The following is a 17,746-nucleotide window of genomic DNA, read 5'->3' on the forward strand; positions in this document are numbered from 1 at the left end:
CATGTTTTCTCTCTTGCATAATTCACTTGTCCCTGATCTGAGTGAGGTCTCTGGTGAAGAAGAATAAACACATATGCTACAAATGTAATGGCTAACAAATACAACACTGTATGCATCCTGTAATCAGTGATCTGTCTGTTATGTCTTACCATGATAAAAGTCATCTATTTCATTCATTTTCTTTGGACAGCTTTAATGTTACTGTATCAGAAATTCCTTCCCTAGCACTCTACACAGCAACCTGTCCTTACTCTTTCCAAACATGTATCATCTCATAACACCAGGAATTTGTTATAGTCTGTCTATATCATGTATGTGTGGCATACTGTTACCAAATTTTACATGGTTCAGACATAGTAACTATGATAACTGTAAGTACTTAGTACGGGGCCTGGCAAGGAAATACAAACAAACAACTAAGTGTAAATGGTTATCTGATAAAGGAACAATTCCAAAGCATTTTAGATCTAGAAGAGCTATTAGAATCTCAAGCTGATTTATGGCTTAATTTTTCTCTTCCCAATTCAATAAATGTTTATATTGGTCATTTAAAGTTTATTTGAGGGGCTAAAGAGAAGGCTTAGCAGATAAAAGTGTTTGTTGTACAAGCATGAAGATTGGGGTGTCTATCTCCAGTACCCATGTAAATCAGGGCAAGCATGGTGACCTGCTTGTCCCACAGCTCAGACGACAGACAGGTGATCCCTGGAGCAAGTTAGCTACCTAGACCAGCTGAACTGGCCAGCTCTTAGTTTTAATGACAGTTCATGCAATGGAGGAAGACCCCAGACATCAAACTTCTGGCCTCCGTATGGCACACAGAACATACACGTGTGTCCACAAACATGTGAACAAACACATGAAAAAAACAAATGTTTGAAATCAACCATTTAACTAACTCCAATCACTGTAGGCTTTTTAGTAACATTTGCTTCTCAATCGATGCTTTCTTCAACTGCACAGATTTCATAAAATTACCTGCTGGAGAAAATAGATGTCTAACAAAGAGATGGAATGAGTGCAGCAGGTAATTTTATGAAAGCTGCTTACTGAATAAACTGACAACAAGACTGTCTCATGGTATGCTTAAGGGAAAAGGTTTTACTATACATATGAGAGAAAGAATAGCCAGAGGTGCCACAGCAGAGAGAGAGAGAGAGAGAGAGAGAGAGAGAGAGAGAGAGAGAGAGAGAGAGAGAGAGACAGGGAGACAGAGAGAGTGAGTGGGGGGCGGGGGAGGAGAGGAGATTGGACACAGCCAGCAGGCTGGACATGGCCGGGGCAGATTGGACATGTGAGAGAGAGAGGAGACTAGCAGGGGCCAGAGGGTAGAGAGCACAGTGAGCAGCAGGAGCAGAGAGCACGAGCGCTGTGAGAATACAGGGTTATGAGGAGGATGAGTGACTGTGGGGAGGAGGGCTAGGATGCTCGCTGGCACCGACACTGTGGTATGAATGCATCCTCTGACATCTCAGCTAGATGCCCCTTCCGCCAGAGCTAAGGGAAATGCCCCTGCTGGCCGAGGGAAACTGTTTCCCAAGTTCCTGAGGAAGGCAGGCTTTCCTCTAACCACCAGAAATCCTCCCATAATCCCGCCTGAGCTCACTGGACTGCCTTTTGGAGTTTGAGGAAGTGGGAGTTTCCTTTGGACCTAACACTTACAGTCTCCTAGCGAGCTTCAAGTATGTTCTTCGGGTTGAGAAATGCAGCTCAGTGCGTGCAGGGCTGCAGTCTACATTAGAGAATGGACAGTGTTTGCCTAACATGAGAGGCCTCAGGTTTAATTCTCAGCATCACACAACAAACACAGCCACAACTGCTTTTTAGTAAGTTACAAACTGAAGCATTGTACCAAAGCCTAGCTGCTGCATCTAATAATAAACATTCCTACAGGAAAACTTAAGTTCTAACTGTGAGGCACTTTACCTCCGCTATGACTATAACAAAAGTCTATAGCCAGGAAGAGAGCAAGTGTCTGGTGAACATCTAAGCCAGCCGGAGCTTTTGCCTTTCCTCTCATACCTGACCTCAAAGCTGCCCGGGTACATCGTTTCTCACTGCCACCTGCTCTCAACCAGGACACCCGCTTTCATGGTTGGCAGTTGTTCAGAACGTGCAGCCTTTCCAAGCTTTCCTCTTACTTTGCTATGACTGAAGGCAGAAGACTTTAGGTAGATTTTTCTGGTATCGCTCACCTCCAAGTATCAAATGTAAATAGATTCCTTCCCATGTCAAAGCAGATGGGTTAGAACCAGTAATGGTTGCCATTGGCCAAAATAAAATAAAACAGATAAATAACAATTTTAAAACAATGTCAAAAATGATTTTAGCATTAATATATAAAATATTAGAAGATATGTTGTAAAATGTCATATAAATGAAAATCATACTTTACAAATACTATGTTTTCATTCTATTTTATACATTTGAGTGCAGGGCTTTTAAACACACAAGACAGACACACAGACACACACACTGCAATTATAACACAAAAACAGACTTGGGAAAGTGAAATAATGAGTTCAATGTCAGCTTCTAGACACCAGAAGCCATGAGTGTAGATGTCTACTGTACATCTGTAGGTGGGCTAAGGAGTTTTTGATTTGTTTTCCAAGTTTTAAAGACAACTGCAGTGTAATTATTGTAGCTCTTTTACAAACACGTGTGCCTCTGTAGCACTCTTTCAGAGGTCACATGTCAGGGTCTCCAGAGCTAGTCTCCACAATGCTCCCTTCCTACTGCCCACACTGTGCACCTGCTCAACAATTGAGAATCTGTCAGCTTCGTTTCCTAAATTCAGTGGGATGGAACTAACCATGACTGAACAAGAGTGTTGATGGGGGTGGGGAGGAATAAAAGGGATGGCTCAACAGTTAAGAGCGCTCACTCATCTGAAGTTCCTGAGTTCAATTCTTTTTTTTTTTTTTCCGAGACAGGGTTTCTCTGTGTAGCCCTGGCTGTCTTGGAACTCACTTTGTAGACCAGGCTGGCCTTGAACTCAGAAATCTGCCTGCCTCTGCCTCCCAAGTGCTGGGATTAATAGGCGTGGGCCACCACCCCGTAGTTTTTGCGTGGAGTGTTCCACCCTTAAGAATTTTGTGAAGGAAGCTTCGCTGTGACCACTATCCTCAGGCCAGAATGCTATTCCAGGACACTGTCATTAGGCCTAGGCCATGAGGCTACCAAACAGAAGAGTGTGGACAAGAGAGTCTTCACATTCACTGTTCTTTCTAAGATCAGCATCTCTAGTTCAAGTTCAGCTAGAGTTAGAATGTGTTTGTAAATAAATTCAGTATTTTCCGTGACTATGTCAGCATTATGGAATCTACACTACTGTACTACAAAAAATTCAGAACTAACTAAAGAATATCATCATATTTCAACTTATTTATAATTGGTATAAAAATTTTTGACCTAAAGATTATAGCCAATAAGTATATTTTTCTTACTAGAAAATATAAAATGAAAGCAAAAATCCACAGAAATTAAGTTAAATTGGTAACAAAAAATTTAAGCATATTTTAGCCAACTAATAGTCCAGATAACAAAGATAGTTATGACACAAGAGATGAGCTGCAAAAAACATGCACAGAAAAGGCAAGGTTTTATTTAAAACAGCATGCTTCAATTAAATTTGCAAGCAATCTGAGAATGTAAAAGTGATATATATAACACTTTACTTTGCAACTAAATATATATATATATATACAGAGTTATTCTGTTGTGGTCAGAACAAGGCGACAGCAAGTAGCCAGAAATAAGAATTAATAAAAGAGAAAAAATTAAGAGGAAGTGCTTTGCTAGACTCATTATATAATTCTTTTCAGCAAAAAGTAAATGATTATTTGCAACCAAGTTGGCAAGACAGGAAACTGAGTTAAAATTTATCAATCTTTTAAATGGCTTTTCTAGTAGTTTTGGAAATACATTTTTGGAGTTCTTATGTTGTTATATTCATTTTTACCATTCACCTTAATTCAGATCTCACAGATGATAGATTATATATTTTTTAAGCAGTTATCTTACTAGTTTAAAATACCACAGTATTTCCTTTGTTAAGAGGAAAGTCAGAGTTGAAATGCCAAAAAGCCAAATAAGAGATGGAGACAAGGCCAGCTCAGGGCAACCTGCGGAACTTATCCTTACCTTGGCTGTTTTTTTCCCGGGTTGACATTTTTGCTGGTTGAGACAAAAATGACATATCTTACAATAAAAACCGAGCATTTTCTTAAATGACTACAGCAATACGTCTCTTCGATTACAATGAATTAATAAATTATACTGAATTAAAATTAAGGCATATTCTTATGAGTCAACAATAGTTAAAATGTTTTTTTTAAAAAGGCAAGTATTTTTAAAAAGAAATTTTAATTTACCTTGATTGACGATGACATCTTTATGTCTAAAAGAGAATACAAAGAACATTTATTTTATATGGTTCATCATTAGAATCACCTGAAAGAATTTAAAATTTTTGATGCCTAGCCCATAACTTAGATAAATGTCTACAAGTAAAATTCAGGAAATAGTATATTTTCAGTTTCTCAGTAGTTTTAACTACTAATATATACTATTTTATAAAACAGTAAATATCACACAAGATCATGAAAACACTGAAAGCACATACAAAAAATAAGTATAATACTTATATCTTCAAAACTGAGATACTGAAGAAAAATTAATAGAAGACTTAAAAAAATACATTGACAAGAAAAAAAAATCAACTGAAATAGATTAAAAATTCAAATCAGGGGGTTGGTGAGAGAGCTTAGCAGTTAAGAGGGCTCACTGCTCTTCCAGAGGTCCTGAGTTCAATTCCCAGCACCCACCATCTGTAATGGGATCTGATGCCTTATTCTGGTGTGTCTGAAGACAGCTACTCATATAAAAATAAAAAGTAATATGAATAAACTTAAAAAAAAAAAATCAAACCAGGCATGTCATTACTTACAACAGGCATGTTGTTACACACAACAGTGTAGAAACACAATTATTGATTTTCATACATGATAAAGTATAGCAACTTACTTGTCTGTATTTTTTATAACCTTTGATATTAGTTTTGATGTTGAAACCGTTTTCATTAATTTATTACGACTATCATCTGAATTTTCCCATGAGTTATGTGACTTTTCAGCTGTTGGTGGACGTTTTATGCTAGAAAAAACATATTAACTTCTTAGAGAAACATTCTGAGAAGCAGTGACATGTCATCGACAGTTTCAATAGAAAATGATGGACGTGGTTAACATTTTCGTAAAGCAAACCCAGGGCTGAGAAGGATTAGTTGAGAGGATCTGGCTGGATGAGTGGAGGGGGTCAGCAAGGCAGTCAGGAAGTCTGCATTATGCTGTCATTCAAGAGATCTACTAGCAAAAACAGTATCTGAAAAAAGAAATCTCTACAATCTGCTGTTAAGAAAGGAAAATGCGTAAATCTGTATGTAATAATTCTCATAGTTTGTAGCTATAAAAATGATTTATAAACCACTGAAATATGAGACTACACATTTCATTCATCTGTAATTGTGTTCATGTAGTTAATTTATACATGGCACAAATTTCTAAATACTGTGATGCTAAAACTAAAACTCTTGCTTATAGTTTTAAAGACTTTTTTTTATCCAGGATTAGAAATAAACAATAAAGTTACTGCCACCATCAATGAGGAATCCCTGGATGTATAACTGAAATTTACAAATGTATAAAGGTTTATAAATGGCCTTCTGACTGCATTTGCTAACACCAGCCACCATGAAACCCACCCAGCCTCTGATAGTCCTGCAGCAGTGCATCCAGAGAGCAATCTAGAAGGACAAGCACATTTCCAGGAGACCTTAAGCTGGAAAGGAGACTCTGGGACAAAGAAGACACCAAGTCAATCATGAACCTTCCCGCACACAATAAAAGGTGAATAACATTAATAAGCCACATTCAAGAAACTCCACAGGAGACCAGGCAGAAGAGCCACAAACCCTTAGACAGAAAAAGAATTTGCATGAGGCGCAGAGGCAAAGCATTCTGCAAATGGTAAACATGCATTAGTTAAGTGAACGACACTTTGGTTTTCAAACCTCCATCACAGACTTGAATCAAAACATTAAAATAGCAAAAGATAAATATATGGCAAGTCTTTTAGGAGTGACTGTCATTTACTTTACTGAAATTGTAAAGATGGTTCTGGAGATGGTTTAATAGTTTCTCCAAATTAATTCCTTGGCAGAACTATGATAATAAAATACCCAAGGAAAGACCCAAGGAATGCTAAAGCTTGAGTCTGTGTTTCTAAATAGGCCAATTTAATTAAACTGGTATCATCAGAATTGATACAAGGTAGCTGTGGCAGTGAGCCCCAGCAGACATGTTTATACCCCAATTTAGGATCCTACATATTTGTTACATGTTCTTCCCTTCTCTCCTCGCACTTTCAAACAGATTATAGTGGAAACAGAGAAAAAGCTCTCAAACAAGCCTGTAGCATAGAAAAGAGCAGGTGAAATGATTTCATTTCCACACTCAAGCGAAAACTTCTCCTCCCCAAACCCAAAGCTGAACTGAGATACAGCCACAAGAGCCGTATGTTTAAAGGGGCCTTGTACGTTGAGGTTGTAATGATGCCAAAAGGTGGTGAGAATAATTAATATGGCAATTTCTATCCATGGCTATACATTTATACACAAATCCATAAAAACTTTAAAAATTCTAAATTTCATTATAAAAATATTGTTTAGGTTGTTTATACTTATTTTCCTTTGACCAAGTTGTTTGTGACTTAGTTTCTTTGCCAATTGTAACTGAAAAGTTATGGTTTTAAAACCTTTATTCCCAGATGTTCTAAAACACAGATTATAGCAGTGAAGAAGTTTTCTCTTGGAATCCATGGATAGCCAACTCTTGCCAAATCACAGAATCTAGGTATCTTTACAACCATTCCCTAGCCCTGTACTTGGGGACAGTTAAAACCTTTTGATGGGAGCAGAACTCTTGCTCTCTGGAGTTTGTCTGTTTATTTGGAGAGGCTGTGAAGAGGGCTGGGGAGAAGGTGACGCTCGAATTTGTGGGCTCTGATCATTAGAATGAGAGTCCTCTTTTTTTTCTCTCTGTCCTTGTGGCTTTTCTTTCTTTTTTTCTGTACCACTGTAAAATAAAGTATAACATGGAACAACATATTTTTAAACAAACTTGAAAATCAAAATAATAAAGTGCGTATAATTCAAGACCCTAAATCATATAACTAATATAATTTATTATTTTTATTCAATAAGAAAAAAATCGTTAATAAAGAATTAATTTTTAAAAATCTAAGGTAACAGTACATCCTATAAAGACTGTCTTTTTGGACAGAAGTGACCTCTAATGAACTTTCTAATTTTGGCAGGAAATATACAAGCTCTCTTAACTGACTTCAACATATCCAAATCAGAGCATTAGCGGGATTTTGCATTTCTGGTAGAAACAAACTGGCTGGTGACACAGTAAGTGCTCGTATTTAACCCAGACTGGTCTGGGGTCCCTCTGCCCTGTCAGTTGAGGGTTGTCTCTGTCTGGAGAAGGAACGGATGGGCTATGGTACTGAGCATCAAGCGATTCAGGGTCTCATAAATGTTAGCTAAGCACTCTAAGGTGAGTTGTACCCCAAGTCCCCATCAAAAGCTTTAATTGTACTAAAAACGGATGGTTTATTTCACATCTGTTAATGCTACGTTATCTTAATTATATAAGTATAAAAAAATCAGACATACATAAAAAAAGAAAACTAATTCTTGAAAAAGCAAGTTTAGTGCTTTAGAATGCTGTTTAAAAAGTTACTAAGAGGCTGTGAGGGCTGGGGCGGTGGCTCAGCTGTTAGCGAGTGCCTGCTGTTCTTCAGCAGGACCAGAGTCAGTTCTGAACATCCACATCAGGTGGCTCAACCACTACTCCAGCTCCAGTGGAATCCAATGACCCTCAACACAAATGGACACACTAACCACATAGACACATACATGAAAACTATGTTAAAAGCAACATTTTTTTAAAAAAAAAAAAGGTTATTAAATGAAGGTGAACCAATTTTTATAGTCATTCTAATATATTGTTTTGCCTGAATTTTACACTTCTTACTCTGCCTTTAAACTAAGAATTATGAGTCTATAAGCATATTTTCTGTAAGAGAGTCAACAAATTTGACCAGAGATGCATCCTTTGAAAAGGAGAAGGCTTGTTCTGACAAATGACTAAATACTAATACATTTCAAGCTAAAATGCCTAATGTACCTATGTGTAATTTTTATTACCCTACACTTGAACCTTTAATTGATTTCAATTCAACTGTACAGTTGCCAAGTGTGGTGGCACATGCCTTTAATCCTAGCACTTGGGAAGCATAGGTAGGCAGATCTCTTAGTTAGAGGCCAACCTGGCCTACAAAGCAAGTTCCAGGATAGCCAATGCTATTATATAAAACAAAACAAAACCCTGTCTCAAAAAGCCAAAGACCAAAACAAAACAAAACATGCATGCCATATAGTCTCAGCTGCATCATGAGCTACTGAGCAGTTATGTAGACTCAAGACTCGTGTTCCAATATTAAAGGGCAGAAAACTGCAAACACTCTACAGTAACTTACGAAAAGGGCATTTAAATGTTGTAAGAAGGTATGTTCAAGAATGTCACAAGTATATATATAAAATAAACGTGCAAATACACACACACACACACACACACACACACACAGACTGACACAGACTATGTAACTCCACTATTACATTGTAAAAGTTAAAACTGTAGTGATATCATTTTGACTGTAACATTTCTGAGTCTGATCATTTCTGCTATCTTTGCACTGGCCATTGACTGCTGATTTTTATGTTCAGTTTTTAAAGAAGTGTGTGCTAAGAAACAAATTTTCACCGGCAAAATATCAGATTAAACCTTAAAATGAAAACCTGGTTCTGGGGATGGTAAGTGGGGGCAGTGCTTGCTGTGCTCAGTGTGAGGGTCTAAGTCTGGATCCCAGCTCGTGTAAAAGCCAAGCATGGTAGCATTCACTGGAACCAGCACTGGAGGTGGATCCCAAGGGTTTGGTGGCCATCTAATCTAGGCAAAATTGCAAACTACAGGTTCAATAAGAAGCCCTGTCTCAAAAACTAAGGTAAGGCATGATAAACATCCAATATCAATCTATGACCTCCATATATGCAGACAGGAATGTGTATACATGTACATACGCATCCACATACCACACAAAAAGGTGGGAGGAAAAGAAGGCCTTAATTAGATGTTACTTCTTTGGTGACAGTCTTAAAATTATCCCTTACACTTAAAAGATATTTTCCTTTTGGGCTCCTTAAAAGCAAAACCTAGTGGCCCTGCACAATGAAGGAAGAAAACCAGGTGGTTCTAGCTCATTCTTCACTATTGTGTTGAGCACTACAATAAAACAGCACAGCAACTATTTAAGAAAAGCAGCTAAAGTTAAACTTAATGGGGGAAAAAAAGGTTGTTTATTAAAATTACATACTAAGAGCTGGATAGCTCAGTAGCTCAGAGCCCTCAATCCTCTTGTACATAACCTGCGTTTGGTTCCCAGCACCCACACGGCAGCTCAGGCACCTGTAACTCCAGTTCCTGGCTTCCAAATCCTTCTCTAGTGGGTACTGCAGGATGTGCGCCCCCAAAGGAAAAACAGAAGGATGAGATACAAATAAACAACCCTGGGAAAAATAGTATTATAGATTTCTACTATAAATGTTTTATTACAATGCTTTCTCCTGAAAAAATAAACCAGAAAGAGTTTAGCATTCTTTGAGAAGAAAGAACAATCTAGCATCTATAATGCCAGGAGGTTCTGGAGAGAATTCATAAAGTCCTGAAGACCTTGTCGTCTCCTCACCATCTGTGCAACCACCTGGTGGATTACACTTCTGTAATTCCACAGGATGGCCCATCAGCATACATCATCTACTTTTTAAACTGTTTTTCCTCTCATGCATTATCAAACAACAACAAAACACCCCCGTTTGTGAAGCTGATTTCCTATAACCTTTCCAAAGTCCATGTACCAACAACTAAAAACAAACAATCAAACAGACAGACAAACAACCAAACAAAGGTGGGCAAATGTCACGTAAGCACTACATCAGAACAGTGAACTATATTGGGTTGATTGCTGAGCACATGGAATCCAAGTCTGTAACACTGGAATATCTGTAACGCAGCGTCCTCCTGCCTCTCACGCCCCAACATGCAGACAAATGCACTACAGAATATTTTGACGTAAGCCTCAGTTTTCTGATTTTTGTTAATGAAAAAGTTGTAATAGCCTTTAACCTCTAAAGTAGATATATATATATATATATATATATATATATATATTAAAGAGTCTATTTTTGCTTTTAAATGTTAAAATCTCAAATTTGTTAACTGGTAAGAAAAATGACTTATATATCAATAAATTTCATTAACTGTATCAATAAATTCTTGCTGGAAAACAAAAGCAAATATTACCAACAAAATTCCAGGAAATGAGATGGCTCACTCTCTTCAGTAAAGCTTCCTGAATAAAAATTAATTTTTTAAAACTAATATAAGTAAGCACAGTGTCCCCAGACTGGGTGTCTCACGTACAATTAAAGAATTCAAGATGCCAGGCAGTGGTGGCACATGCCTGTAATCCCAGCACTCGGGAGGCAGAGGCAGGCGGATTTCTGAGTTCGAGGCCAGCCTGGTCTACAGAGTGAGATTCAGGACAGCCAGGACTGCACAGAGAAACCCTGTCTCGCAGAAACAAAAAAACAAAACAGCAACAACAACAAAAGGAATTGAAGGCATGCGTGCTTGACTCCCATAGAGCTCTGCTCGGAAGTCTTCTCATGAGTACCTAGATCATCATGCACAGTTGTTCATGCCGGTGTCCCCACCCCATTACTATCAGGTACCTTTTAGCAGCCGAAGAAAGAGTTTCTTTTCTTGCTATTGATACAGAGCTGGTATGATTTTGTTTTCTGCTTATACCACTTCCATTGGTGATACAGGACATAGAAATAGCTTCTCGAAGGCTTGGTTGGCCTAAAATAGTTAAAAAAGAAAAGTTAACAAATTTCAAAATATTCCTTAAGGAGTTTTACAATTAAGTTTGTAGTATTTAGAAATAGTGAGTAGATGGCCCTACGCACAGCATTCATCAAACAACACTATCGTCTTGAGATTTATTATCATCCACACAGACCAACAGAAAAGCTACACTGAGCTGCTGGGATGCTAGCCCCTCCCCAAGAGCTCATCACAGGTTCCCAGGTACCAGCTATAGCATAATTTGTCCTCCTAGCAGTTAAAAATGCCCAAGTGTTCTCTGGACTTTCCTCTATGCTCTCAAGTACAGGTAATTTTCTTTTGGCAAGGATTCGGTTGTAACTGTGCATATATTATGAGCATATGCCATCAAAAGGAAAGAATTCTCTGATATAAGAAACTTGCTTCCAGTATGGGCCGGTGCCCTGAACAGACCTTGGGCATGAACACAGCAGCCAGTCCCACAACACCCAGAGAAAGATCCACTGCCAAGCGCTCTAACACGCCCAGGATCACAGGATCAGAGGTGAGGAGGACACAACATCTGCCTCAGCACCGGGAGTAACTGATGAGTGGGACCCGAAGTATTCCATGACAAAACCAAATTTACATACTATCTTTCCATAAATCCAACCCTACAAAAGATAATAAGTGGGAAACTCCAACACAAGGAGAGAAACTATACACTAGAAAAAGCAAGAAAGTAATTTTTCAACAACCCCCCCCCCAAAAAAAGATGGCCATACAAACACGATTCCACCTCTAACACAAAAATAATGGGAAGTAATCAATTTTCCTTAATATCTCTTAACATCAATGGACTCAATTTCCCCCAAAAGACATAGACTAATAGAGTGGATATGTAAACAAGACCCAGCATTTTGCTGCATACAGAAAATGCACCTCAGTGACAAAGGCAGATACTACACCTCAAAATAAAAAAGGTTGGAAAACAATTTTCCAAGTAAATGGTCCCAAGAAACAAGCTGGAGTAGCCATTCTAATATCAAATAAAATCAAGTTTCAACCAAAAGTTATCAAAAAAGATGAAGAAAGACACTTCATACTGGTCAAAGGAAAAACCTACCAAGATGAACTCGCAATTCTGAACATCTATGCTCCAAATGCAAGGGCACCCACATTCATAAAAGAAACTTTACTAAAGCTCAAAGCACACATCGCATGCCACGCAATAATAGTAGGAGACTTCAACACCCTACTCTTAGTAACAGAAACTAAACAGAGACACAGTCAAACTAACAGAAGTTATGAACCAAATGGATCTAACAGATATTTATAGACCATTTCATCCTAAAGCAAAAGAAGATCCCTTCTTTTCAGCACCTCACGGTACCTTCTCCAAGACTGACCATATAATTGGTCACAAAACAGGCCTCAACAGATACAAGACAATTGAAACAATCCCATGCACAGTATCAGATCACCACAGACTAAGGCTGGTCTTAAATACCAACAAAAACAACAAAAAGCACACATATACATGGAAGTTGAACAACACTCTATTCAATGATAACTTGGTCAAGAAAAAAATAAAGAAAAAAATGAAAAGCTTTTTAGAATTTAATGAAAATGAAGACACAGCATAACAAAACTTATGGAACACAGTGAAAGCAGCGGTAAGAGGAAAACTCGTAGCTCTGAGTGCCTCCAAAAAGAAACTGGAGAGAGCATACACTAGCAGCTTGACAGCACACCTGAAAGCTCTAGAACAAAAAGAAGCAAATACACCCAAGAGGAGTAGACGGCAGGAAATAATCAAACTCAGGGCTGAAATCCACCAAGTAGAAACAAAAAGAACTACAAAGAATCAACAAAACCAGGAGGTGGTTCTTTGAGAAAATCATTAAGATAGATGAACCCTTAGCCAGACTAATCAGAGGACACAGAGACAGTATCCAAATTAATAAAATCAGAAAGGAAAACTGAGACATAACAATGAAATATATCTTAAAATAACTACCCTGGCTTGTTGAATATTAACAGTTGAAAATAATAAAATCACGTTCTACAAACATCATGGAAATATTATTGATATTTTTTCCTCACTGTGCTTGAAATTATCATTTTCTTAATGTTAAACTTCAAAGAATTTTTGCTACTTTGAAGTTTTAAAAATACGCTTACTGATAAAATAATGTCTCTCCTATAGACACTGATAATCTTTTTTAAGTAAACTGATTGTAAGACAATGTACATAGATATATAATGTGTTTTAAATACTCTCTCACGATACCAGGTGGTATCATATAAGGACTTTTGAATATATTTCTTAATGATTCATTTTTAATATTTTATGCTCTTTTACTATGCTTAATCCCCAAAGAATATTTTGTATGTTTTGAAACAATTTAGTATTCAACATTAGAGATAGGACCCTCAGTTATGGAAAGTATTAAATATTCATTAATGATATTTTTATGGTATGAAAGAATATGAATATCAAAGTTGAACAATTTTTATGTATTATTTGATTCTCAAAATACTCAATATTATTAATATGTCTGATGTATAAAATGCACTTAAATAATAAAAAATTTTAAGGGAAAAACCAAACCAAACCAAACCAAACCAAACCAAAAACAAAAACTACGGGAAGGAGAGAGGTCTCTGTGAGTTCAAGGCCAGCCCAGTGTAGAGAATTCCGGGACAGGTAGAACTGTTACACAAAGAAACCCTGTCTTGAAAAAACAACTTTATTATATAGTTAGATGTTGTCTTAGTCAGGGTTTCTATTCCTGCACAAGCATCAAGCCCAAGAAACAAATTGGAGAAGAAAGGGTTTATTCAGCTTATACTTTCCACATTGCTGTTCATCACTAAATGAAGTCAGGACGGAAACTCATGCAGGGCATGAAGCAGGAGGCTATGGAGAGATGTTCTTTACTGGCTTGCTCAGCCTGCTCTCTTATAGAACCCAAGACTACCAGCCCAGAGATGGTCCCACCCACAAGGGGCCTTTCCCCTTGATCACTAATTGAGAAAATGCCCCACAGCTGGATCTCATGGAGGCATTTCCTCAACTGAAGCTCCTTTCTCTGTGGTAACTGTGTCAAGCTGACACACAAAGCCAGCCAGTACAGACACCTATGGTGGAGGAGCCTAAACCTGTAAGTGATGGCAGTGTTGTCACACAGGGGCTAAACGAAACTACTATAGTCACAAGGAGCTCAAATAAGCAAATATGTCTGCATGCCCAACTTTTCAAAACACAAGACTCTTCTTTACAATGCACTAATTACCTTTACTTGGCATGGACTTTTTCACTGAGGCTACATGATCTTCAGAGATTGCAAGACGCCTCAAAACATCAGCCAATGCTGCCTTTAGCACAGTGATTTCATCTTCTTGTTGTTGAACTCGTGACTCAAGAGCTGCGAGGCGGTCTTGAACGTCAGAGGTACTTGCTGCAGAAATACTATCATCTAAAAGGAGAAAATATCGACTATTTAAAGCCAGACTGTTCAAGAAAGAACTTCCTTCTGGTGAGAAAATTACACCAAATCATTTTTATAAAACAAGCAAGCAAATAAACATTATGCCTTGTTTATAAGAGCAACTTCTAGAAAGATGTTTCCCACAACTGATTCCCTGTATGGTGACAGCACTTTAGTTTTCTTATGAAGTGTTCCCTACACACATCACTTTGTAGACATGAGTAGTTTTCAAGAGCATGCTATTCAAGCTCTCCCTTTTAATGAATCATGATCTTGTATCTCTAGGAAAACAAGATGGCAACCCATCAGACTCACACCACCAATAAAAACCAGAACTGTCATGAACTTGACAAAGAACTTTTTGCTGATCTTCCTTTTCCCAACAGTCTAATCTCTTTTTAAAAGAGTAACGGCTGGGTGTGGTGGCACACACCTGCCATCTCTTCGGTAGGACTGGCTCAAGTTCCAAGCAAGTCTGGGTTGTAAAAGATGAGCAAACCAAAGTGGTGGGCAACAGGATGGCACAGCAGGTAAAGATGCTGCTGACCTGAGACCTAGCACTGGGACACACAATCAGTAGGAGGGAAAAACCAACTGCCACAAATTTCCTCTGACCTCCATACAAACACTATTGCACATGTCCACTTCGGCCACAAATAGATAAATGTAAAAATAAACAAAGCACTACCAACAGCAGTAGGAAAAACATCAACACCAATACAGAAAAACAAAAGATGACCTTTCTATAAAGCTCCTGTCTAACATATTAGGTATACAACAACAAAGACTATTTTAAGTAAGCTTTAACTATAACAACATTATTAAATGCTTTCAAGTCTATTTAAGTTTAGAGTTCACCATTTGCTGGGTCAATTAGAATAAAAATGTATAGCTATGTACAAAGATCAAATGCTACTGGCTAATTCAATGTAAGAAAAATGCTGGGAGAAACACTGACTCCACCGACACATCTGGCCTACTATTTGGATCAAGAGTACAATTTAAACTAAGGAAGTCATACACACTAGGGCTGAGTGCTATTCTCCTCTAGCTGAAACAAGCGAATGCACTTCCTTCAGCAGCTAATTCCAAGTCTGCGTTAACACACTGATACAACCCCTCAGCATTTTCAAGCCAAACCCACAGAGCAGGCAATATTCACAGAGATCATATGTACCACCTGAACTCCCAAGGGGCAGATGCTCTCCCTCTGTTAGTGGGATTACAGTGACAACTGTGAAGCAACAGCATTGAAAAGCTGTGTTTTTGTCTTTAACTTGGAGTTCAAGTTCTGGTTCTATACTAAGTAGCTACATTATCTTAGACAAGTTACTTAGTTCTTTGAACCTCAATTCCTTATCTTTAAAGGAGGAAAGTACACAAAGCATATAAGGCACAGACAATGAAATCGAGGTCTTAGCACATCTGCTACATGGAAAAGCAGGTACGTCAAAATCGGTGACAACAATCATTCTCTCATCTTATAATCTTTATGGATTTTTAAACATCTTTACTAACATATTAATTATACATAACAGGTTTCATTATGAGCTTTTCATGCAGGTACAGAATGTATTTTGACATCTGTACTCCCATTATCCTCTTACCCTGCTCCAGCCACGGTCGATCCTCTGTGTGTGTGTGTGTGTGTGTGTGTAAACCCAACTGAGTTTCCTTAGGGTAAGTCACAGAAGTATTTTTTACAGGACTGTTGGCACCATAAAATTTTATTTATATATGTGTCTAATTTACACACATAGATGCACACACACACACATACACACACACACAAAGACATGCATGTTTTTTTTCTTCTGCATATGTGGTGTGAACATCTGTGTGGGTGCAGGTAGGCTCATGTATGCCTGCATATGTACAGGCCAGAGTTTGACATCAAATATCTTCCACTATCACTGCACCTTAATTTTATGTTTTGTTTCTCAACCGAAAGAAACTAGAGACTGCGCTTATCCACGTGTAGCGCTGTGCCTGGCTTTCATGTGGCTGCTTGGGACCCACACTCAGGTCCCCATCCTTAGGCTACAGAGCTGTTTCTGCATCCCCAGCATCTTTATACTGCCTTTTCCTGTGTCACCCAGCTAACTTCTGGCCTGCACGGGCCATCTGCAACTGTGTGAGTCTAGTCACCATCTCTCCTGCCTCAAGTCACTGTTTTCCTCCTTACAGGGAAACTGAGAGCAGCAGCTCTTCTTTCCTGGGACTCTGACTGCAGGTCCTGTGGGTTCTGGCGCCTCACTCTTCTGTATTGACAGGCTGAACTGTATACGATGGCTGTTTTAGTCTGTATAAAAACAACTAACAGCATTCTCATAGGGTTCAGTTTTTATTGAACACTTAGATACCAGGCCAGATAAAAACACCTTCCAGATTTCCCAGAGACAGAGTGGGATGCAGAATGTTTTCTCTCTTGGTTCATCCACATTCTAAGGCTTTTCTTATGATCGTCAGTAATAAAGCGACTCCTCATCACTCTGAGTCCCAGTTTTGAATCTCAAGGCCTGGACCACCAATACTAGGAACAAGTCTTACATTTCTGCAAACTAATTATGTAGCCTAATAAATCCAGTTTTTGTAAGCCACTGCTTGTAAGTCAAGTATTCTAATTAATTGAGTAAACTATACAGCTATCACCTTCTAAACTGCTCTCAAATTATGAGGGATAAGCTATAATTTTAAGTCATCCGCACACATCTGTCTGATGTCTCTGGGAAGGCAGTGGAGCCCAGTGAGAAGTTCTCAGACTGTCATTCCAACACAGCAACACTGTCTGGGGCTTCATGCGAAGTAGATATTGGTACTTTTATATTGGAAGTCGCTTCTTCTATCCATTCCTTTTTTTCTTTTTTTTTTTTCTTTTTAATAGCTAAGGTTTTTACTTTGTGAGTGTTGGATAGTCAAATGCAATGCAATTCTGCCTGTCAAGCACTAACCAAACCTAGTAAGTCCTATAACAAGCATCAGGGCAGGTTTTCAAAGGCACAATAAGCACAAAGTTAGCAATTTACAGTATCCCGAGCTGGTGCTATAGTTTTCATATTCACTACTTCATTGCTTTCCCATGCTGCCTACATTTTATATTGGAAGGAAAACCTCAAAATATCAAATAGCTTGTCCAAGGTCACCAAGCTACTCTTGATATCTGAGATGTAATACATATGCCCAACTCTCAAATTAAATGACCTTTATTTTATTTCACACATCATTCTAAAGATTTATTTA

At 38.2% G+C, this 17,746-nt stretch overlaps 1 protein-coding gene across 10 annotated transcripts in view; it reads right to left on the reverse strand.

Annotated features, from left to right (window-relative positions):
- Positions 1-17,746, reverse strand: part of Eml4 (EMAP like 4) — a 123,920-nt gene that overhangs the window by 48,359 nt on the left and 57,815 nt on the right. For 3 of the 10 annotated variants that reach the window (XM_085833007.1, XM_021150126.2, XM_085833006.1), the window contains exons 2-7: positions 14,312-14,494; positions 10,919-11,048; positions 6,963-7,136; positions 5,029-5,157; positions 4,377-4,402; positions 4,147-4,179 (exon numbers count right to left, since the gene is read on the reverse strand). In XM_085833007.1, coding sequence (XP_085689133.1) covers positions 4,147-4,179; positions 4,377-4,402; positions 5,029-5,157; positions 6,963-7,136; positions 10,919-11,048; positions 14,312-14,324 — 505 coding nt within the window. In that variant the 5' untranslated portion in view covers positions 14,325-14,494. The remainder of the gene's footprint in view (positions 1-4,146; positions 4,180-4,376; positions 4,403-5,028; positions 5,158-6,962; positions 7,137-10,918; positions 11,049-14,311; positions 14,495-17,746) is intronic. The other 7 variants (XM_021150127.3, XM_029470880.2, XM_029470872.2 and 4 more) reach the window with 6 other exon arrangements.

Source organism: Mus caroli, unplaced genomic scaffold, assembly GCF_978045245.1.
Source record: "Mus caroli unplaced genomic scaffold, Mus_caroli_1 scaffold_18, whole genome shotgun sequence".
Classification (NCBI taxonomy): domain Eukaryota; kingdom Metazoa; phylum Chordata; class Mammalia; order Rodentia; family Muridae; genus Mus; species Mus caroli.